Source organism: Sceloporus occidentalis, unplaced genomic scaffold (genome assembly GCF_023333645.1).
Source record: "Sceloporus occidentalis isolate IW3139 unplaced genomic scaffold, rSceOcc1.0.p SCAF_2, whole genome shotgun sequence".
NCBI classification, from domain to species: Eukaryota; Metazoa; Chordata; class Lepidosauria; order Squamata; family Phrynosomatidae; genus Sceloporus; species Sceloporus occidentalis.
Genome location: NW_028316982.1, coordinates 57869414 through 57892477, shown reverse-complemented (window position 1 = coordinate 57892477; position 23064 = coordinate 57869414). Strand labels below are relative to the sequence as shown.

General features: G+C 38.9%; 2 protein-coding genes across 2 annotated transcripts in view; one reads left to right on the top strand and one right to left on the bottom strand.

The window, feature by feature from the left end:
- The first annotated feature begins 1753 nt into the window (after positions 1-1753).
- The window catches only part of AMER3 (APC membrane recruitment protein 3), a 28519-nt gene continuing 7208 nt past the window's right edge, over positions 1754-23064 (top strand). The window contains exons 1-4 of the mRNA XM_089509565.1: positions 1754-1782; positions 3071-3165; positions 4005-4066; positions 4843-7874. Coding sequence (XP_089365691.1) covers positions 4864-7860 — 2997 coding nt within the window. The 5' untranslated portion in view covers positions 1754-1782; positions 3071-3165; positions 4005-4066; positions 4843-4863 and the 3' untranslated portion in view covers positions 7861-7874. The remainder of the gene's footprint in view (positions 1783-3070; positions 3166-4004; positions 4067-4842; positions 7875-23064) is intronic.
- Positions 22062-23064, bottom strand: part of LOC149318378 (uncharacterized) — a 29718-nt gene continuing 28715 nt past the window's right edge. Inside the window, exon 4 of the mRNA XM_089509566.1 lies at positions 22062-22343. Within this exon, the coding sequence (XP_089365692.1) occupies positions 22187-22343 (157 nt within the window). The 3' untranslated portion in view covers positions 22062-22186. The remainder of the gene's footprint in view (positions 22344-23064) is intronic.

The following is a 23064-nucleotide window of genomic DNA, read 5'->3' as shown; positions in this document are numbered from 1 at the left end:
GCTGTATGATCCCTTTGTAATTATGATGATAGAGTTCCACCACTGTAATTACTTCTCTACTGGATAAGTCTGGCAACTCTGCCAAGGTGAGGTGCTTTGTGATAAGGAGGCACCTTTTGGCTGTCTTGCAGACCATCTCACTGCTGGGAGAGGGTGGAAATCTTCTTTGTTTGCTGCCCCATTCCCTGATGCTTTGGAAAACTCTTCATTGGCTGAGGTGAATCCCAAAAAGTTACAAAAAGTTGTAAGTCTGCACCCATTTAAAAAGCCAGTGCTTGCCCTGTGCAGAAGCTCATATCTGTGGATGGTAAGACCACAATTGGCATGAGTGTGCTGTACATAAATTCAATCTAGACAATGAGGAAATTGAAATAGTTAAAGAATGCCTAGAATCAAATATTGATCACAGTAGTGGCTGCAGTCAAGGAATGAGAGGAAGACTAGGAATGGGAAGGACAGCTATGAAAGAACTAGGCAAGATCCTGCAGGATAAAGACATACAACTGAATTAGAATCAGAATAGTTCAGGCCATTGTATTCCCCGTTACTATGTGTGGATATGAGAGCTGGACAGTGAAGGAAGCAGGCAGAAAGAAAATAAACTCATTTGAGATGTGGTGCTGGAGAAGAGTATTTAGGATAACATGGACAGCCAAGAAGACAAATGAAATGGGTCATTGAACAGTTCAGACTAGAGCATTCCTTGGAAGTCAAGGTGATCAAGCTGAGGCTATCATACATTGGCCACATAATGGGAAGGCATGGATCACTAGGAAAAAAACAATTATGCTAGGAAAGGTAGCAGATAGAAGAAGACGGGGAAGACTGCAGACCAGGTGGATGGACTCAATCAGGGGGGTTATGGGCATGGATTTGCAGAAGCAGTGGAAGACAGGGATACTTGGAAATATCTCATCCACAGGGTTGCCATGAGTTGGAATATTGGAATAGACTCAAGGGCAGATGACAACAACTTATGAATTCATAAATACTGGACAAAATGCCAGGCATAATTATGAAATACTATTTAAAATATGTTCTTGATTAATATATACATTTTAGACTGCTTAGCATTCAAAAAATCAAAGGCATTATGTAGCTGTTATGGTTTTTGCTGCCTTCCAGAGTTTTCTGCTAAGAAAGGAAATGAAAAAAGCCGTGACATGATGTAGAAGGGTTAGAAAATGAATATGTTCACCTTTTCTAAAGCAAGTCTAAAGAAATGTGAGTTCTTTAGCACAAAACAATCTTTTAAAAACAATGTATATTTTATTTAACCACAGTTCCATAATTCAGTATCCTTAATGTGTTTTGGATACTGATGTATGCTGATGGACAATTGTATCAGTCTGTATCACATTTGTCTTTGAAAAGTAGACATTTAAATGCAAGAGATATATGTATGAATATTTCAAAACCTATAATTTGACATGAATAATAAGAATTGCAAACGTTTTCAGAAGGATGCTAGCAGTTGGTGTTTATCAGCTACTAAGCTGATGGCTGGAATAAACCTCTCTGTTCTAAAATTGGCTACATGTGAAAATGATATCTAATACCTGGAAAGACTGAAAGCTTGGGGAAGAGGAAGAGGAGGAGGTGAAGGAGAAGGAGAAGGAGGAAGAGAAGGGAGGGGGAGAGGGAGGAGGAGCAAAGCAGCAAAGAGAAGAAATCAGTCCCTTTAGAGTCTCAAATGCTTTATAAGAGCTTCTGCATAAAGACCCTGAGCACGCAGCCCCAGCAACAAGAACATAACAGTAAAAATTTCTCGCCATTGATATGGTAAGAGATGTCTATTAAAAAAACCCTTTGATGTCTTGGCTTGCACCCTGGCTTTGGTGCAAGGGTGTGGTATGTTTATTTTTCTTTTGTCCCACTGCCAGCATGTCTATGGTTATTTTGAGATTTTTGCTTGTCTTGGCTTCTGTTTCATCTGTCATTTACCCTTAGTGTGCATATTAATTCATTGTGCAGGCATTAAACAACAAGGTGATGAGATTTAGCAGCAGGGTGAAAGCTTTGCAGGCTGGTACAGCAGACTGACCAATGGAGCCAGTGATGAAATGCTGCTTTCCCCCCGCTCCAGGTATATTGCAAAAATTCTCCCTCCCTTTCTATGGAAATCTTTTCCCTGTGGAAATAGGTTAGTGATTGCTTAGCTTACTGTCCTGGATGCCATGCAGTTGTTCCATAGCATGTGAAAGAAATATAAACAAACCTTTTAGGTTCAGACACTGGGGCAGCAGCAGCGGCAGGGGAAGGTACAGGAGGAAGACCTGTGCAAGGATAATTTTGTCACAAAAGAAATCTTGTGAAGAAAACAGAAATCTCTTTTCCTCCTGCATTCCCTTGTGTAATTTTCTTCTCGATTAATGATTACCACATTAGCAGGGAAAGAGAAATGATTGCAGTGCTTCTTCAAAGGGCTGATCAGGGAATGAGACCAGGAGCTATCCATTGTACTGATCATCTAGAGCTATTGCTATGTGCTGCATAATACCTTGTACAAAATAGAAAGAAGGGAATATTAATAGCTCTGTTATTGCTGGGTGTATTCAATAACATATATGAAACTGGAGGACAAAATGAAAGCCTTTTCCAGCTAGGCAACAACCTTTATTTGGCTAAACAGTTGGTTTTGAATAATCTGACATTCAGAATTTTCTTCATAGGTTACTAAAAAGGTTACCCTATGTGCAGATATGTTTACTATTCTGAATATATACATAAAAAAGCTGAAGTGGGGAAGAGATTTCCACCACCACCTCCCAGTAAAATAAATCCTGATAATAACCAAATCAAGAGACACATATTTTGGCTTGCTCATGACAGAAATCAGGGTGGGACTGACCTAAAACAATATTCAAATGAGAATGCTATTTTACCCAGGAGATGTAGATGGCAAAGACGGCTGATTTAAAAGAAGAAAATAACAATGCAAGCAAATAAGATGTTTTTAAGTATATGACCCTCTGTGTTGCTCAGGCTTGTGTAGCAGACACACACAACACTTTACTCTGTTCCCATCTGATGTGTCTCCTTTGTGTTATTCTTTTTTTCAACATTTCAGTGAGAAGATGAGTACTTATTGAAAAGCATCTTTGCAGCCTGCTCTGAATAGAGGAAGTGGAATAAATCCTCAAATTGGCCCCATGCCTTAATACAGTAAGTACAGTTATAAAGTTACAAAGTATAAAGCAATGCTCTGAAAATGCATTATTTATATAAGGGTAGATCAAATAAAATAGAAAACAAGCATATGTATTATATATGTACTTAAAACATCTCTCTACTATTTCATATGCATATCTAGCCACTTTCTTCTTAGCTTTCTCTTTAAAACATAAAAACAAACACAACAGCCAAATATCTCTAGAAAATTTGAATATGTATTTCTACTAGAAAAAAACAACATGATGAAGTGTCTAATGAAGTGCATTATAAATGTACTTTATAAAAGATAATGGTTAGGCATTTTAATTAAATGGTGACAATGACTAATGAGCAATTTGAGATGAGGCTTTGTGAAAAAAGTATTTAAACTACACATTCTTTTATCACTAGTTATTAAAACAGGTGAATATTTCCTTAGGAATGGAAAATCAAACTGAAGTTATAGAAATAAAAACAGTGTCCTGTATGTCATTGTCAAAATCTTATAGTGGGATAATCAGATAAACTACAAGATAACAACTTGCATGTCTGAACTCAGCTTTGTTTTTAAAATGTCTTCTATTGTGTAGTATTTCTAGTTTAATTAGCTGATGTAATATTAATCAAGCCAGTGAAAAGTAAACTTGAAATAACTTCACTATGTCAAATATTACTACTACTACTATGACTTAGGCAATGGTAATTGTATAGGTGCTCTGACATTTTATTTATGCCTGCAAAAGATATCCTCTCCAGCATACCATCTGGTACTGAAACAACATGTAGGCATTGACTAACATCTCCAATTGTTTTTTTCTCCTGTTTGGTTTGTAACATCTTGCCTGATGAAGAAGCCCATGGAGCTTCGAAAGCTTGCAACAAGTATATTGTGGATTTCAGTTGGCCAATAAAGGTATCACTGATTAATTTTATTTATGTGAGAGTTACAAATAAAGTTATTACTTGCTGAAGGAAGTTGGTTTAGTATGAGAATAATGGTAAAGATAATTGTTCAGAAATATTAATGCATTTGCTATAATAAATGGAAATAAACTTTTAGAATTTAAATGTATACATTGAAATTAATGGGGCAAATTCTCATGACTGAGTTTCCCACTGATTTCAATGGAACTACTGTAAGTATGACTAAATCTGGGTTCATTTTATTATCTGTACTTTGGTATCTTGATAAATAGATGGACATTAATTGCATTAATATAACAGTTCAGATATGTTTGATTGGTATTTTAAAATGAACAACCAAGTTAGTTCTCCAGTGTGGAGAACTCTAGAACCAACTATTTCTATAAAGATGATAGCCCTAGCTAGGGGATATATCAGTTTTTCCTAATTCTACCAACTAACTATGAACATCTTGTCTGGACCAGAAAAATATAGGAATTGATGTTCTCCAATTAGCACAGGGCACTAGCTAAATGATAAATGATGTATTGTCATTTTAAGTGTGAGGAGAAAAGGATTAGCATGAGTAAGCTTAGAGGGCTTCTTTTGGTTCAGTGATTATGGGAAATGTCAGCTTTTTGCTTCTTGACTAGGGAAAATCTGCTATGATCAAGTTTCAAAGCCGTAGTGTAGACTAGATCTGTTCTTGTTGTTTCTCTCCATCACATGGATGCTGGAAACTGTTACTTTTGTTAAAAAAGTTTTAATCTGCTGTTTTGATTGTAGCACCAGTTGTGATCAGACAGCATGGAGTTCAAAAGAGGAAAAACCTTCATAAAATCCAGCATGCAGCTTACCCATGAGAAATTACCTTTAGTGGGCTTGAGTCCTAGAGAGAAAGACAATGCAGGAAAGGACATCAAAGAAAGAAACCTTCCCAACATTGAAACTGCAAAATCAAGTTTCTCTGAGGATAAATGTGATAGCATTTCAAACAGGTCAACAAAGACTGGTTCTAGTGAGAGCATCCTGTTGGTCCCAGAATCCTTCTACAAACCTGTACGGAAAAGTAAAACCTATGACTGTGTTGTAAGAAGTGCAGACAAAGCTGAACAATGTGGCCACAATAGCAACATCTCTGAGGAGGGTGTTGTAGCTCCTGGAAGAACTAAAGGACGACTTGTCAACAGTGCCAGCTTTTCTGGGTTTGGGAATGCACAGAATTCTCATGGCAAAAAAGACTCTGTGGTCAACTCAAGTCATTTCTTGAACAGTCCACAGCAGATGATTGATTATCGCAACTTTGTCCCACAGATGCCTTTTGTGCCAGCTGTGGCCAAAAGTATCCCTAGGAAGAGGATTTCTCTGAAGCGATCCAAAAAAGGTTTCCGAGACATATTTCATATTAAAAAAAACAAGTCAGAGAATCTTGCTTTGTTGTCAGAGAAGCAGAAAAGGCTTCCATTTCCAGGATGTAAGTCAGAATTAGCAGGCCGGCTTGGTAAATATTTCTTTAAGGCTGGAGAAACCTTTACTGCTGACTGTTTGGCACAAGATATTTCTGATGGTGAACTTCTCTCAGAGTCCTCCTATGAGTATTCCAGTGCTTTGTGTGAAGATGTTGCTTCCCTGAAGAGCTTTGATTCCCTCACTGGATGTGGAGAGATTTTTGCAGATGAGAGCTCTGCCCATATGGAACTGGAGATCAGTAAAGAAATCTTACAAAGGCAATCTCAACAGAAAGACAACCCTGCCATGGGATCCTTCCAAGGTGGGGTGGAACAGCTTGCATCCCCAGCCCAAAATGAAGCAGCTGATTTTGCAAAACTTTGGGATAATATTAATAAATCAGTGCAACTGCATCAGAAAACATTGTTTGATAGAAGGTTACTGAAAATACCTAGCAGTGAACTGGCAAAGGCTAGATATGAGACCAGTGCCTCAGTGACGGACTTACTTTCTTCTCCTGACTCTTCCAAGGAGAGCTCCATAGATACCGGGACCCCAAAGAGTGACAACCAGGAATCCATGTCCACTAGTGATGAAGGATACTATGATTCATTTTCTCCTGGGCAAGATGATGAACTAAAGTCTGATCAATCACCTGGAGTACCAGGTCGGTTTCCAAGAGACAGCTATAGTGGAGATGCCTTGTATGAACTATTCTGTGACCCTAGTGAAGCTCAGATCAGCCCAGGGCTAGATGATGACCTCTGCATGTCCGAAAGCATTTCAGAAAAGGCCATTGAAATACCTTTGTCAATTTATAGTTTTCATGTAGGATCAGAAGAAAATATGGCTTCGCAACCAGCTGTTGATATCATCAGCCAAGGTTTCCTTCACAGCACATGGAAAGGCAAAGAATGCTTGCTCAAGCTATGTGACACAGAGCTCTCCTTGACCATGGGGATTATCAACTGGCTACGAAAAAACCCAGGACTGATTTCCCCACAAGATTTCCCCAAGAATCCTCAGTCACAGTTAGAAAAAGATGGTGAGCCAATACCCACCTACCCCAGCACACACAAGAATGGGTTCAAAGCAGCTCTGGAAGAAAATACAATGGGTCCAGAAGCATCTTCAATTTGCACCAAAAATGGAACATATTCATGTTCAGTAGGCAGAACTGAACAAAGGCAAAGTGATAGTCTTACATGTGAGTCACCTCAAGAAAGTTCTCAAGAAAGGGAAGGAACTCTGAGTGCCATGTCTCCTCTCATAACAGACAATAGCGCATCATATAACATGCACAGATCAGAGGAGAGCTGGGATGACCTACTGATGATGAGTTCTTCTGAAATGGAGAAGATATCTCTTGTAGGAGAGTGCACAGATCCTGGTACTGAAACACTGTCATTTGAACCCCTCAATTTGGAGACAATCTTCCAAAATGACGAGAACCTTTTGGCAATGGATAACCATGATGCAGAGTCATGTTCTTCCTACATGACTGCTGCAACCTCTCCAGATTCTCTAGAAAATGGAGATGAAAGTGGGACAAAAGCATCAGAGACACCAGCAGAACTTGACAAGCCAACAGAGCCACTGAATCTCAGTCATTACCAAAGTCACATCAGCAAGACACCAAAAGAGAATGACAGTAACATGGTGAAGCTTTTGGATCATTGTGCCTCTCAAGTTGCCTCCCTAAAGATTAGTTATGATTCTGAAAATAAGCACTTGGGTGATAAATGCATTGGAAATGAAGTGAGCAATAATACTGATACAAGGAATCAATTAAAAAACCAACTACTGTTGCAAAATGAATGTATCTGTATACCTCCTCTTGTTGATTATTCAAATCAATGTAATTTTAAGACAAATGTTGGTAGCAGTGCTCCATATCTCATGAAGAATGAAGAAGATCTCATGAATGAAGAAGATTTCATTTGTGCTGATGATCAGAAAAGATCAAGTATCCTAGACTATATGGGCCCAATTACAAAAAATAAGCTAACCTTTGAATATGCCCAGTTGAATAATCAAGCTTTGTCTTATATAAGAGATTTCCGATTTGAACTTGGCACTCAGAACTCTACTAACATGGCAAACATTTGCAGACCCACATTTTTACCACTCTTTAGTTCCATTTGCTCAGACACAGCTAGTGACTTCCCTCAGTCTTTGTGCAGAAAAAGCAGTTTACTGGAGAAGCATTCAAAAGATCAAGAGGTTCCACCAAGAAGCACACCTTTATGTGCTTATTCAAAATTCCAGTGTAAACTACTGCCACAGGTAGCCACTCTTCCACTTCCAGAAGATGCTACCAAAGAGATAGCTGTGATGGAGAAGAACCATGACTAACTTGGTGAAGTAAGGTAAGTCTAAGAATGAAGATCAAAATGGCATGTGGCCTTGTCAAAAGGTATGAAAGATTATTATTTGTGATGCCTTCATTCTTTTACACTTCAAGCTGCACTTTTGGGGCTATGTGTCTGTCCAAATCTTTTCTTCTTTATCCCACAAACAAAAGTGAAATTCAGCAACTCTCCAGCAAGGATTAGAGTAGAGTTGGGAAGCATATGGCCCTTCAGACAGTGTTGGAATGCAACTCCCATCATCCTTGACCATTGGCCACCCTGGCTGGAGAATTAAAGCTCAGCTGCATCTCAAGGGCCATAAATGATCCATCCTTAGATTAGCATAGTTCATCTCTGATTACCAGGTGATCTTAAAATATAATAAATCGTCAAAAAAGAGAAGTCAAGAAACATTTTTATTAGCCTGCATGCCCACACACTAGTTATTTGTAGCTTACAAGTGGGGAAAAAGACTTTCATAACATTTTCTTGGGTGGCCATTCAGAAGGAGTTTGTACAAGTGATCATGTGCATGGCTGTATACAGGTATGTGTTGATACCTTGTGTGTATTTACTTTATAGTAAGAATACTGAAACCAACATTTGTTTAGGTACATTAGAAAAGAAAGATATATTACTTCTATATAAACAATATATTTTAGATATGCTAGCTTCACATTTATGGGATAACACATTTCTGCTAAATGAACTGTGCCCTCTGAATATGTTTACCTTTAACCTAAGTTCTTGCTGACAAAATGGATCCAAAGCAAAGTTGTACAAAAAGTGAATATTGTCATAATTCTATGGGCAATTTGTTGTTTTAGTTGTTGGTAGGTTGCATTTATGCTCATGAGAAATGTGAGTATCTTGTATATATGAATATGGATGCTACAAGATCCTTTTGCATACTGATTTTCTATACTAACATGGCTATGTCTTTGAATATGAATATGGATTACATTCCAGAAATTTGACATGCCTGAGTATGGATTTGAGGGAAGTTAAACCCACTGATTCATGACATAATATATATTTTATTTAGGGCCCATTCACACTCCACAAGTGTAGCACTATGATTCCACATCACCAGCCTTGGCAGCATCTTATGGAATACTACGGTTTTAGTTTGGTAAGGCACTATTGCTCTCTGGATGAGAATTCTAAATCCACCTATTTAAACTGCAGAACTTGGGACTCCAAGGAATGTTGCCATTGCTCTTAAAGTGGCATCAAAGTGCTATACCTGTGTAGTATGAAAGGATCCATGGGAAAATTTCTTCCTGACGTACCCACTTCTGTACTTCCTCTCTTCTTTCACACAAAATTCAATCTTTACTCAGAATTAAGAGTTCTGATATTGTTCCCTCCCAACAAACTCCTTTCTTCTGGTTTGTTCTCACCCAACAAGTTCTCCAATGGGAATGTTTCACACTAGAATAACTCACTCACTCACTCACTCACTCACTCACTCACTCACTTGAGCATGTTAGATTGCTTTTAATGTAATGTTCATTGAAACATGCATGTCCAATTTTCATGTATTTGATGATTCCCTCCACAAATTTAAACCATCACAAATACAATGATACAGTTTTTGTGATGCAAGAAGGTAGGGATCTGAGGGCACTCTGTTCCCATTTTCATTGGGAGTGGCTAAAGAAACTACAGAATTTTTGTTGCACAGCTGGCGTATCATGTCATTTTCCCTTCTCTGGTTTGTCCCATCCCAAAAGACCAGAGAAAGAAGCCAATAACAAGCCCTAGGCTATTTCTCTACTTTTTTGGGGAGGGAAGGAATCAAAGAAAGGAAGCTGTCCATGGCCAGGGAACACAACAAACCAACAGTAGAGTAAAGCTCCATAGCTTATTGCAATGCTCTTATAGCAAGGAGGACCAATCAAACAAAATGAATTGGCATGCTGCTTATGACAACAAGCCTAAGGAACTTGCAGTTTCAGCTATTTGCCTTACACAAAGACACCTGATGATTATTTCTGCTTCCTTTCCTTCCTCCAGCTTGACACAGCAATGACAGCTTTTCTGTATCCAAAGTACTAGGCTTCTGAATCTCTTACAATATCAAGTCAGTGTGGTTTGAAGAATTTTGCAAGAATAAGACACTTATGACCAATTTTTGAACCAAGGAAATCTTTTTTTTAAAAATAGCATTTATGAAAGGTATCACTATCTTTACAAACTAGTACAATAAAGGAAGAAAATATTTACATTTGGGCCTGCACTCTGGTGATATTTGGGCCTGCACTCAGGTGATAAAAATCTATCTCTAGGAAGGTTCATGTGTGCTTGCCATAACAAATACAAGTGCATGGTCAAAAATGAGAGCTTCCTCCCAGCCTCTGACTAGGCTGTGATATATCCTAGGGGTTCCAGGGCAAATTATGTGACACACAGCTCTTTCCTCCTATTCCTTGTTGTTGCCTCCCAATATTGATAGACTGACTGATTGACTAACTGATTGATTGATTGATGACATTTGTTTATCATGTTTAAACCCACTAGGGTTCCTGAGGCAATGCACAATGAATAAAAACATAAAAAACATTAAATACATTGTTGTTGTTGTTAGCTGCCCCAGTCGACTCCAACTAATGTTGACCCTGTGGACGAGACATCTCCAAGGATCCCTATCCTCTATTGCCTTGCCCAGATCCTGCAAGCCCTTGCCCATAATCCTACTGATTGAGTCTTTCCCTCTGGTCTGTGGTTTCCCTCTCTTTCTTCTACCTTCTACCTTTCCTAGCATTATTGTTTTTTCCTAGTGATCCGTGCCTTCTCATTATGTGGCTAAAGTTTGATAGTCTCAACTTGATCATCTTTGCTTCCAAGGAGAGCCCTGGTCTGATCTGTTCAAGAACCCATTTGTTTGTCTTCTTAGCTGTCCATGGGATCCCAAGTACTCTTCTCCAGCAACACATTTTGAATGAGTTGATTTTCTTTCTGTCTGCTTCCTTAACTGTCCAACTTCCTTCATTGTCTCACTGGACATACATGATTAAAAACAATAATAAAATTAACCATAAAAATATAAATACATTATTAGGTAAGGGTAAAGGTTTCCCCTTGACACGAATGTCTAGTTGTAACCGACTGTAGGGGGTGGTGCTCATCTCTGTTACTAAGCTGAAGAGCCAGTGTTGTCTGAGGACGACTCCGGTGTTCATGTTGGCCAGCATGACTGCACAAAATGCTGTTACCTTCCCACCGAAGTAGTTCCTATTTACTTGTATTTGCATGTTTTCAAACTGCTAGGTCGGCAGAAGCTGGGAATAGTGACAGGAGCTTACCCCATCATGCAGTAATTGGGATTTGAACTGCCAGCCTTCCAACCTTACGATTGTTGGAATTGGCATCTTTAGCAGTAAGCCACAGCATCCCACCAAAATACACCATTAAAAACAGTTAAAACAAACTAAAACTCTTCTCTAAAATTGTTATAGAATTTCAAATGATTAAAATCAGTTAAAATATCTAGAATCGCCACTCATAATTTTAGCATTTGAAGGCTAAGGAAATAGCACAATCTGCTGCCTGCTGGAAACCTTCTGTCTGCAGCCCAATACAACTCTTGTCTAACTGAAGGGCTGGCCCTGCTTAGTAATGGAAAATTGTGTAACCTTGGAGAGTTGCTACTGGTTAGAATAGATAACACTGGGTCATCTGACTTGGTATACTGCCTATCACCTATTCAGGTTCAACAGAAGAAATATACAAGGAAGAAGAATACATTAATTCCACCCCTACCTCCTTCACTCCCCTGTGCACATTTTCATAACTCTCCTCACATTCCACTTTTTGAAGTGCAGTTTATGGATAGAGGAGGTTCTCCACATGATTCATAGTATTTCTCAGTATTCTAGTTTTTGTGAAGAGCCTCCATGGAGGATTCCCTCTTCGTCAGAAAGGCACTCCCCATATGAAGAGTAACAGTAACATATGGAGAGAGAGTAGTACTAGAATGCTTCCTGTACTTGTGTTTATTCTGTGATGCCTCAATAAGGATCAGTGTTCCCATGAATCTAGAATAGGGCTTTATGTTCCTATGATTCTGGATCAGGTTGCCCAGAAATCAGGTGGTGGTGTTTTCTCATGTCACCGAAGACCTTCATGAGAAAGCCCAGAAGCCCTAAACTGATGCAAACTCAGTGCTGATGTATACAGACATAGAGAAAAGCATTTTCTAGGCAGGCATTATTTTCTGCTAGATACAGGAAATGGAAGCATAGCAGATGCATCTGTCAGAAGTGGTAATGTACCCAACTGTAGTACTTTATGAGATGTACTGCAAACAGACATTATTGAACTGGGGGCATTTTCTAATGTATTGTTTCACTAGTTGATGTAGCATGTTGCCAGTTGCCAGTGAAGATACCTCACAAACTAGAGATATGTCTCTTTTTGTATGCTATGGTTATATGTTCACCACAAAGGGATGATTTTTCTCTCTGGGGAAAAATGGAAGGTTACTCCGAATATTCATTTAGTGGTGTTCTCACAATTCAAGAATTTTTGTGTCATGTGACTGAATTTGGACATGTACCTCAATCATATTTAAGCCTTCATTTTTTAAAAAAACTAATTATGCACAGGCATTTTATTGTTTTACTACAATGGTTTCTAGAAGAAAAACTGAGAACTTGGGTATAACAACACTGCTTTGCTATATATCCAAACTTATCCCACACGTAGCATGATCTCACATGTTTTCAGGATTGCATTACATGCTATTTTACATGAAAGGTAAGTTTCACCTCAAAATTAAATAAAAATTATAGATGAAAATCTTTGCAGATATATTTGTCACTGTGAACCAGGAACCAGGAATTTATGCATATAAAGGTTCCTTGTTTGTGAACTTGGTATAGAACACACAAAGAAAACAACATGAAACCATTTCTATATCACAAATTGAACTTGTTGCATTAGTTTTGTGTATAAAATGGCCTATGTTAGTTAGCTTACCAGTTAGGAGGATCTACTAATTTGTGAATGTACAAGGTCATTTTTTAAAAAAATATTCATATATATATATATATATATATATATATTTGAAAACAGCAGTCATGATTCATGTTGCAATGCATCTCTGAAAGAACAATTTTTTGTTTGTGTTTAAAAAAAGATGGTGGCATTTATCTGCTTATTTCAATGGTATCACCAGTTACCTATGCTGTCCTGACTGTATTGTTAGCTGGCTGTAGCTGATGTAATATTGCTTAAGACCAGATCTATTAAACAGCTGACAGGTATGCTTAGTATTGAGGATCTCTTTTTAGAAAAGCTCCAGGCTGTTTCATAATGAAATAGGAGGAAGAAGGCAGAACATATATCAGAACTTTCAGAAAAATATGAGGTTGGACTATCCCTGCAAGCTGCATGGGAGGAACCCCCAAGGATAAGATGAGATCACTGTTTCTTAAAACAGCAATTACATTCAGGCGTCAATGTGGGTATATGGTATACCTAAATTGTTGTACTGTTATCAGGGCACAGTTTTATTAGTGTGTGTGTGTGTGTGTGTGTGTGTGTGTGTGAGAGAGAGAGAGAGAGAGAGAGAGAGAGAGAGAGAGAGGTTGTCATTTAATGGTTAGTAACTGGTATTTAAAAACTGCATCCCCAAAGAACCACATGTTAGTTTTCTACATATTACTAAGCAGTTACACATATTTTAATTTGAGTATCTCTTCAAATTCCAAGGAAAATCTGTGTTTCACATATTATTGCAGCTACAGAATACATTTGCGGAGTTGTGAGTTGATAAGGGGGAAAAACTGGGTGCTGTTAGTAAGTATGCTTTCCAAGAACATAGAAAATATATGAACTCATACATGTTCTGAGTTGATAAACGTGCAAGGGATCTTGTGAACTTGGCAATAATTCACTGTAAGAAGATTGGAGCCAATAACCCACATCTACACAGAGCTATCTAAGGAGGAATTTTATTGAACACACAGAAGAATCAAAATGTACACAATGATTGCACATCAGAATAGCAAATATTATGGTAGGGCTTTGTAAATGGCAAAAGTAAATGTATAACACAGAGAACTAGTTTAAAGAGCACAGTTGCTTCAGAATGGGAAAATATTAAGTTAAATATGAAACTCATGAAGCTGGAAGGGTTTCAGGATCCAGTCTGTCACTGGACATACTGTAGAGTCCTGGATTCTGGCAGGGGTTTGGGGACTAAGCAGGATGCAGTTCAGTGGTTGCTAAGTGGTGGGATGAGAGAGAGAAAACTTGAAAAGTGGGGGCAATAGAAAACTTTCTGCATAGTCTCACAAGCTCCATGGGATGAGGGAATAGGTAGGAGAGTGACTAATGTACAGGGAAAATACTCCTTGAAATATGGGGGTGACGAAAATTATGGGGGTTGGAGTAGTGCAAAGGAGAGGAGAACAGATACATTATATCAGAGCTAAGACTTTAAAAAAAGAGAATAAAATGAGGAGATTCTCTGGCTAGAATCCCAGATTTGGGAGTGTTACACTGGGATATAAAACATTTTGCTTGAGAATACTGATGTTTAATGTCTGATTGATTCATCCTTGCTGTACCATGGGAATATTTATTAAAATATTTAATATTTTAGCACTGGAAGTTATATTTCTTTACCTTTCTTGGGAGGCTGACTTGAACACCTAGAGATTTATTTTTAGCTCCTTTATGACCTAGGCCAGACAGGGATTCCTTCACTACTACTACTACTACTACTACTAATAACTTTATTTATACCCCACCTCTCTGACAGAAGACAGTTGAGGCAGCTTACAATAAAAAGTCCATACAATACAACAACAATACCCCAATTATTCCCTCCCTTCTCTAAAACACCAATTAAACACATTTAACCATTAAAACATTCCATTAAAATAATCGGAGATGGATGAATGGGACTACAGAGTATTCAGTGAGATGGTTGATCCAATTGATGGCTGGGTTTACTATTCAGGAAAGGCCTGCCGTAGTTTCCATGTAGTCACAGACATATATACATAACCACATATGCCTTGGCACTGGTGTTGTACAAACACAGATAGCTTGTGACATTGGACATTTTGGTGTGCCTTTTAAAAATAGCGTGGTTGGCAGAAGTAAGTTGGCAGAGCTTTTTTTGGTGCATAGTGATGAGGATCATCATTTGCTAATGCCAATAGATCAGGCTATTGTTAAAGGCATAAGATGGAAAATTAATTAACAAAATGGTGGGCCATCTTATTCTGGAATAGCATCTGATGGAGAACATATTTATTTATTTGGAGTATTTATATTCCACTCTTCAGCCAAAAGGCTCTCAGAGGGGCTTACAAATTGTTAGACACTTCCCTGCCCTCAGGCTTACAATCTAAAAAGACAAGACACAAAAGGAGAAGGGAATGGCAATGGGGAAGGGGAATAAGTCCAGCAGATATTCTCTCTCTCTGGGGCCTGGACTATCACTGCATGGCCAAGGGATTTCATGCTTAGTTTTCTGTGAGTTTTTTCTGGCAATGAAGCCGTGTTCTAGAAGAGTTTTTTCCTGATGTTTCACCAGCAGCTGTGGTTGGCATCTTAAGAGAATGCTGGCATGGAAGAGAGTGGGGCATATTCAGTTGGCCCTCCTTATCTACGGATTTTTTATACAGGGATTCAAGCATCCATGGCTTGAAAATATTAAAAAAATATAAATTTCAAGTATCAAACCTTGATTTTCCCATTTTATATAAGGGACACCATTTTGCCATGCCATTGTATTTAATGGGACTTGAGCATACACAGATTTTGTTATTCATGGGGGTTCCTGGAAATAACAAGGGTCCACTGTATACTATTGGTTGAGGGGAAGTGATTTTCATATGTATTGTTGAATGACAAGGCCTCAGGGTGTCTATTTAATTAATGATCCATTGTCTGCTGGGAAACCCCCTTCACTTTGGGTTTGCAAGGGCCGGGTCTCTTTTATTCAGGACAGGAGCCAAACTTTGGCTCAGTACACATGGGCCAAAAGTGGCGTGGTTCAGGAGCTTGCAGCAACCACACACTCCCGAACCTTAGTATGTATGGGTGGCACCATCTTGACACAGCGCCATCCATATGGCGCGTGCATCCATGACGTATCTTGTGACATAACCCTTTTCCAGTGGGTCGTTGTTGCAGCCGTGCGGTTGCCACGGCAACGATCCAGAGGAGAAAGGGACAGGCCTTTGTTTACTTTAAGGGTTTCTTCTTTCCTGTTGAAGTTGTACAGGTGTTTCTGGATTTCAATGGCTTCCCTGTACATTCTGACCCGATAGTTGTTGGCATGGTCCAGAATTACAGTGTTTTCAAACATCATTTTATGCCCAGGATGGTTTATAATGTCTTCTTCTGCTGCTGATTTTTCTGGCTGACCCAGTCTGCAGTGTCTTTCTTGCTCCTTGATTTGTGTTTGAACACTGCGTTTGGTGGTCCCTATGTAGACTTGTCCACAGCTGCATGGTATGCGGTAACCTCCTGTGGTTGTGAGAGGGTTTCTCCTGACCTTCACTGAGCGTAGCATTTGCTGGATTTTCTTGGTTGGTTTGTAGACCATTTGGAGGTTAGGTTTCCTCACCACATTCCTTATTCCTTAGTCAGTTACTTTTTTGATGTATGGTAAAAATACTTTCCCTTTGGGTGATTGTTTGTCTTCACTTCTATGGGTTTTTCTGGGTCTGGCAGCCCTTCTAATGCCTGAGTTGGAGTAACCACTAGCCTGTAGAGCCCAGTCTAGGTGCTTCAATTCATCATCCAGGAAGTGGGGTTCACAGATCCTTTTGGCCTGGTCTACCAGTGTTTTTATTGTGCTGCTGCTGCTGCTGCTGCTGCTGCTTCTTCTTCTTCTTCTTCTTCTTCTTCTTCTTCTTCTTCTTCTTCTTCTTTTATCCTGGGTGTTGGTTGGAGTTCTTGTATAGGTACCTATACAGGTATTCTGTATACTGTGTGGCCCAACCGAAAAGCAAGCTCTGGAAACAGCACCAAAAAACCCCACAACATGGTTCCAATATGTGGATGATACCTTCACCATTTGGAGCCATGGAGAAGAAGATCTGACCATGTTTTGGAACCATCTGAACAACATCCACCCAAACATCCAATTCACGATGGGGGAAAAAAAGAAAGGAACGTTGCCATTCTTGGATGCCCTGGTCATCCGCAAACTGAACCAATGGTTGAGCCACACAGTATACAGAATACCTACACCCATGGACAGATACCTACACAGGAATTCCAACCATCACCCAGGACAAAAAAGAAGCCCAACCATTGGTTCGGTTTGTGGATAACTATGGATGCTTTTTATGCTTTCTGGGCACTTCAAGATAGGGCTTTTAGTGTGCAATTATCTGCTTTTGTTATGGAATTTCAAAGGGTGTTGACACTGTGATTGCCCATTTGTAGCGCTCATGAATTTCGTCACCATCAGATTCTTTCCCCCAGAGAAAAAGGTGGAAAAGCTCCATAATTACTCTTGACTGTTAGCACTAGGAGCTTTCCACCTGGTTATAGTAGGGAAGCCATATTAGACTAAGGTTGGCCTCTGGTCTCTGTCAATTTATTTTCAGTGTCATCTACCTTGTGCTGTGAAAGCATAGAAAAAATGATGCTAAATTAAGCAATGTTATGCTTCATTAAATGTTGGTCCTTCCAGCTTTGGCATTGTACCATCTTACTGTCAGTATCTGACTTGTTCATAGATCATCCCTGTATATAATATCCTCCCACCAGTACCCCAATTTGGCTAAAAGGGATCTTCCCCATTTACAAAAGGAAATAGATGTAGGCACTTTGGACACTGGCTGCATCAGACGTTCTAAGATATTCTTATAGTCCTTTTCTCAAAATAAACGGATTGATTTGTCATCCTGTCTCTTATCACTGTAGCATGTTTCCATGGATACAGGTTTGCAGGCTTGGCTGGTTTGCTCTGGCAGTGCTGCTGCTAAAGCCCATTCCTGGCTAGCTTGGTATACACATCGAGGGTGTTCCTGCAAATCTGAAGACTATACCTGCTTCATACCCTTTCTCTTTTTCTGTCCTACTGTAACAGAAATTTCAGGAAACTTAAATTTCTAGGATTGGCAGAGCAATAGGATTGGCAAGAGGACCTAGTAATTGAAAATCCATAAGTTTATTTCCAATTGTCGACAAAGGAAAACAATGAACTCAGTGGAATTCAAGTTCCAAAAGCTGAGACCCCGAACAAGACAAAATGGCTCTTTTTATATTATTCAAGACAAAGAAGCTTCTTCAATACACCTGATTGGCTAATTACAATTTAAACATACAGAATTCTTACAATCAGAACAGAAATACATGCATACATTAAAACTGCATCATCACTCCTTACCCCCTCCTGTAGGAATTCAGTGGCTTTCCTCCTAACCTTGCTCCTGAATGTCCTTATCTCAGTAGTTTATGTTATGTCTTTTTACTGGTGCCAGCTTCCATCCAGGTCAAGACGCACTCATTATTCCTTTGCTCTAGTTTTTCTAAATTCCAAGCCTTTATTTCAAAAACCATCTCTCTGGCTGACAAAGGTGACTCCATCTTTCTATAGCTTTTTTATTTCAACAAGGAATATTTCCACCACACTACAGCCATGTAGAGGAGTGTTTGAAAAATCATAAGGGAAAAAACCTCTCTTGTTTTGTCCAAAAGATGACACAATGAGCAGAATCAGTGTTGTCTTAATATTAAAATGGGTCTGAGAGCAGGGGAAACAGATTTTAGCCAAAGACAAAATGTAAGCAGACTGATTACCTGTCTACATCCTGTCACTGCATGTTAAAATTTCCCTATGACATTTACTGCCATAGAATAGCCACTTACATTTGCAAACCATACAGAATTGGATGCCGTTGGATCAAATAAAAAATGCATAAGAAGCAAAAACAGGGAAGGAATTTGGGGAGTGGATTCTGCAGTAGTTAAAGGACCTTGTGAAGTGTATGAATCTGTCAAGGGTAGAAAAGATAGAAGATGGATTGGCTGATGCATCATTTGTTATTCACAGCCCTTGTAATGCTTCCAAGTCAGTTCATAGGTTGTGCAGTAGTAGTGGTAGTGGTAAACTCTGCATACTGTTTTGTGATATCTGCCTTTTTCTACATCTCCTTGGTGAACAGAGCATAGCAAATGGCAAAATGTGCATATTTTCCTGAAGACATTTAAAATGGTAAACTAAGAAGTGGGCTGCATAGATCCATGATGTTCTTTTACCCCAATGAAGTAATAATCTCAGGGCTGTACTATGGGAACAGATCTTTGGCAAATAAGCAGGTGATAAAGTGAATTTTTGTCACTGCTCAGCTGTTACTATAAGTTACTTTAAGACTCTTATTAGTGTATAATGTAATGTATCAAACTTATAATTTCAATACAGGCTAATTTTTAGTTTGTTTTCTATTTGTTCTTGCTTTCAATAGATACTAAAACTGAAATTAGTGCCGGAAACTGTTTCCATAGTGATAATTAAATTCTTTGGCTTTTCTAATCAGCAAAAATAATTGTTTCAGTGTACATCTAAAAAAGATTCAGGGAGAAAACCTACATTTCTATTCTTTCCCACAGCACAGACTAATAGCAATCTAACCTACATTAAAAATTATAATTCATTAGAAGCATGCAAACATTAAAATCAGTTGGACTTAGCATGCAATTATATACACACTTTCCTGAGAGTGCATGACAATGAACCCAATAGGGCTTATTCTGAGCAGCCATTTATAGAGATGCTCTGTTAGAACAGTGCTTAACTTTAGGCAGAATTTGCCCGTGATTAGGGGAAACAAGCAACTATAAGTTTGAAGAGGAAAAGACTGGAAAATATGGCAACACAGTAAAGAAACTGGAGGATACTCCTGAATGAAAAACAGATAGTACTATTCAATAAAAATGCCCCCCCCCCCAGGGTTCTTATTTTATCTTACATGAAATAATGAAGGTGTAGTGTAAGACTACTGTTTAATTTTCTTGGGCATATTGGGTTGATCCAACTGAATCTCTCAAATAGTCTTGCAGTATATCAGTACAATTCCAGCTTGATTCTTTCAGTAAATAAACTGATACCATGTACAGTTTTTGGCACAAATTAACAAATTAAATATCACATTCATAGTAAAATAACGCCAGTGGTTCAGAGCTACAAGAACTGACTTTGTCTCATGCCAGATGGGTGCTTTGTCCAAGATCCCCTTTTCTCTTTCCTTTTACTTGACTTTGCTGCTTGAATTTGTTCCACTGATCGTTCCCCTTTTCAATGGTTCCTTGTCTGTTACTTTGTTTTCTGTGCTGTGTGATTTTAGACTCTCCCAGTAAATCTCTCACTGTGAGTTGGTGGAGGGTCTTTGCATCTCTTCCAACATTTCTTTATGCAGTAATTTAGTACTACTTCTCTGGTTTACTTTTTTGTTCCTGTCTTAACAATTGTACTTTTGTAATCAAATCCACTGTATCAAAGGACCAAAGGACCTATCCCTGGAAAAAGCTCACAGTTGTCCACTGCATAATTTACTGCTTTCCAACTTTCCATTCAGTTTCCAGAAATCTTTCTGGTCCAAATCCACAAGATGTGTTCAATTTCTGTCCCAGAGCTGAAGCAAAGCACAGCCACCCAACCTCACAGGAGCCTAATTGTCTTGCTGAAAGCTAGTGTGGTTGGAAGTTGGGATACAACTTGGGAAAGGACTCAAGAGATGCAAATACAAATCCCAGTTCAAATCATGACTTGGTCATGAATCTCACTAGGCAGTCTTGGACAAGCCATTCTCTCTCATTTACTACACAATGTCGTTGCTGTGAAGAAAAAATAGGAGAGTAAAGAACCATGTGCTTTGGACACATCATGAGCAGGCACAGCTCACTGGAAAAAAACAATAATGCTAGGAAGGGTGGAGGGAAGCAGAAAGAGAGGAAGGCCCCATGTTAGATCCATGGACTCTATTAGGGAGGTCATGAGTATGAGTTTGCAGGAACTAAGCAGAGCAGTGGAGGACAGGGAGTCTTGGAGATGTCTCATCCACAGGGTCACCATGGGTCGAAATCGACTTGAGGGCAGTTAACAAAAACAAAAAGAACCATGTATGCTACCTTGAGATCCTTGTGCTAGGAAAAGACATAAAAATAATACACAAAATCACCACCACCGCCACCACACGAGAAATGAGGCCACCCAACACAGCGGGCCGGCCTGCTTGCCATAGGGGAGAGCTGCGGCTGCTGGCCATGTTGCGAGGGGCTGCCTGGGCTGGGATTGGCCCAGGCGCATCTGGGGGAAGGCACTTCTGGTTATTTTATGGTTATATTTAAGCTTTCTACTACCACTATAAACAATAGTGGGGAGAGAGGGCACCCCTGTCTCATGCCTTTTTGAAACATTATGGTTTTAGTTTTTTCTCCATTAACCATTACTTTGGCATTTTGTTTTTGTAAACTGAGTCTATCCATTTCCCAGAATTGTCCCCAACCTCCATTCCCTTTAGTATCTCTGAATGGAAAGCCCAACTGACATTGTCAAATGCCCTTTCATAGTCAATAAAGATCATTGCCAGTTTTTTATCTATTCTTTTTTCACTATGCTCTATCAGATTTAGTATATGTATTAAGTTGTCTTTAAGTTTCCTTTTAGGGAGAAATCTACTTTGATCTTTGTCTATCCATATATCTAAAATGTGTTAAAAATCTTGTGGCTAGGATTGATGTAAAGATTTTGTAGTCACTGTTTAATAGTGATATTGGCCTATAGTTCTTAGGATCCAGTCTATCTCTTATCATCCTTAGATAATAATATTATATTAGATTCCATCCATGTTAGTAGATGATCAGATATATTTTCTGAACACAGAGGGATTTCTTTTTCTCCTTCTTTTTCAATGAATATTAAGGGAATAATAAAAAACACCATATGATGAATATCTTCACATGGATGCAGTTTTAATAAATTATTCAAAAGGCAAAAGGAGAGAGAGAAATAGGAGGGAGGGAGAGAGAGAGAAAGGCAGATTTCATATAAATAATTGAAAGTCACCCCAGTTATTGTGCTAATTTAGCCACTTCATTCCAGGTTATCACCTTATATATTTTTAATGTTTTGATATGCTGCAGTATATCACAACAGATGGAATCCGTGTTGCTGTCTAACACCCTGTGAGCAATTTTATTCATTATGTTTATTTCAGTCCTTTTTCTCCATCCTTTAAGTACATTAATCCTTCCAAAGTGACTTATACATAAAATGAAAATGCAATAAAATGACAATTAGACAATGGCCAGTGAACAAAAAAGTAATCATTCCTAGCACAGAGTTGTATTTAGTTCATAGCAGACAGTTCTGAGACTGGAGAGGAGGCAGTCAGTGATGTATTCAGGTCTTTTGCTCCCCATCTCCAATCAAGTCTCAAGTCTCTACCTTTGAGTTTCAAGTCCTTGCAAGATATTTTCAGTTCAAGTCTCAAGTCTGGGAGCCAGCTTTAATAGAGAGAAAAAGAAAGTGGGTGCATTTCTCAGAGGGGGCCAGGTGAGTGTTAAGGTCTGCTCAGCAGCCTGTCACCGCTGTAGATTGGAGCAGTCTTCTAAAGGTTTTGAAAAGCTTCTAAAAATACCTAAATAACTCCTCTGCAATTCCTGCCAAGATAATTTTCTCATTAAAACATTTAAAAGTGTTAGTGTTGTCCCTTGCTACCTGAAGAAGTAACGTGTTGGTAACACAGTTGTTCCCAACCCATTGGCTGGTGTCCTATTAGTGAATTACAATAGGTTAATGATAGTTAGTGAATGATGATAGCTTAATAGACTAACTCTGAAATCTCAGGTTTTCAGCTTGGGCATATACCTGACTCAGATCTGAGCCTAGCTGGCCAATTTTCAGCAGTGGCCAGGAGTGTGTTTGTACAGTTAAATGTTGTTATTTGCATTCATTCCTTGAGACATCAGATCTGGCTACAATGACACATGCCTTGATTACATCCCATTTGGATAAATGTAATGCATTCTGCATGGGACTCCCTTTTGAAACTGCTCAGGAACTTCAATAAACCCAAACCAGTCTGTATATTTTGTGTGTGTGTGTATGTGTGTGTGTGTGACTGATTGACTGACTTATTGTGACACTAGTATATTTTTAGGACAGTTAGGAAGCTGATGTGTCAGATTACCCATTCACCACAGATGTAGTATACTTTGGAGGGAA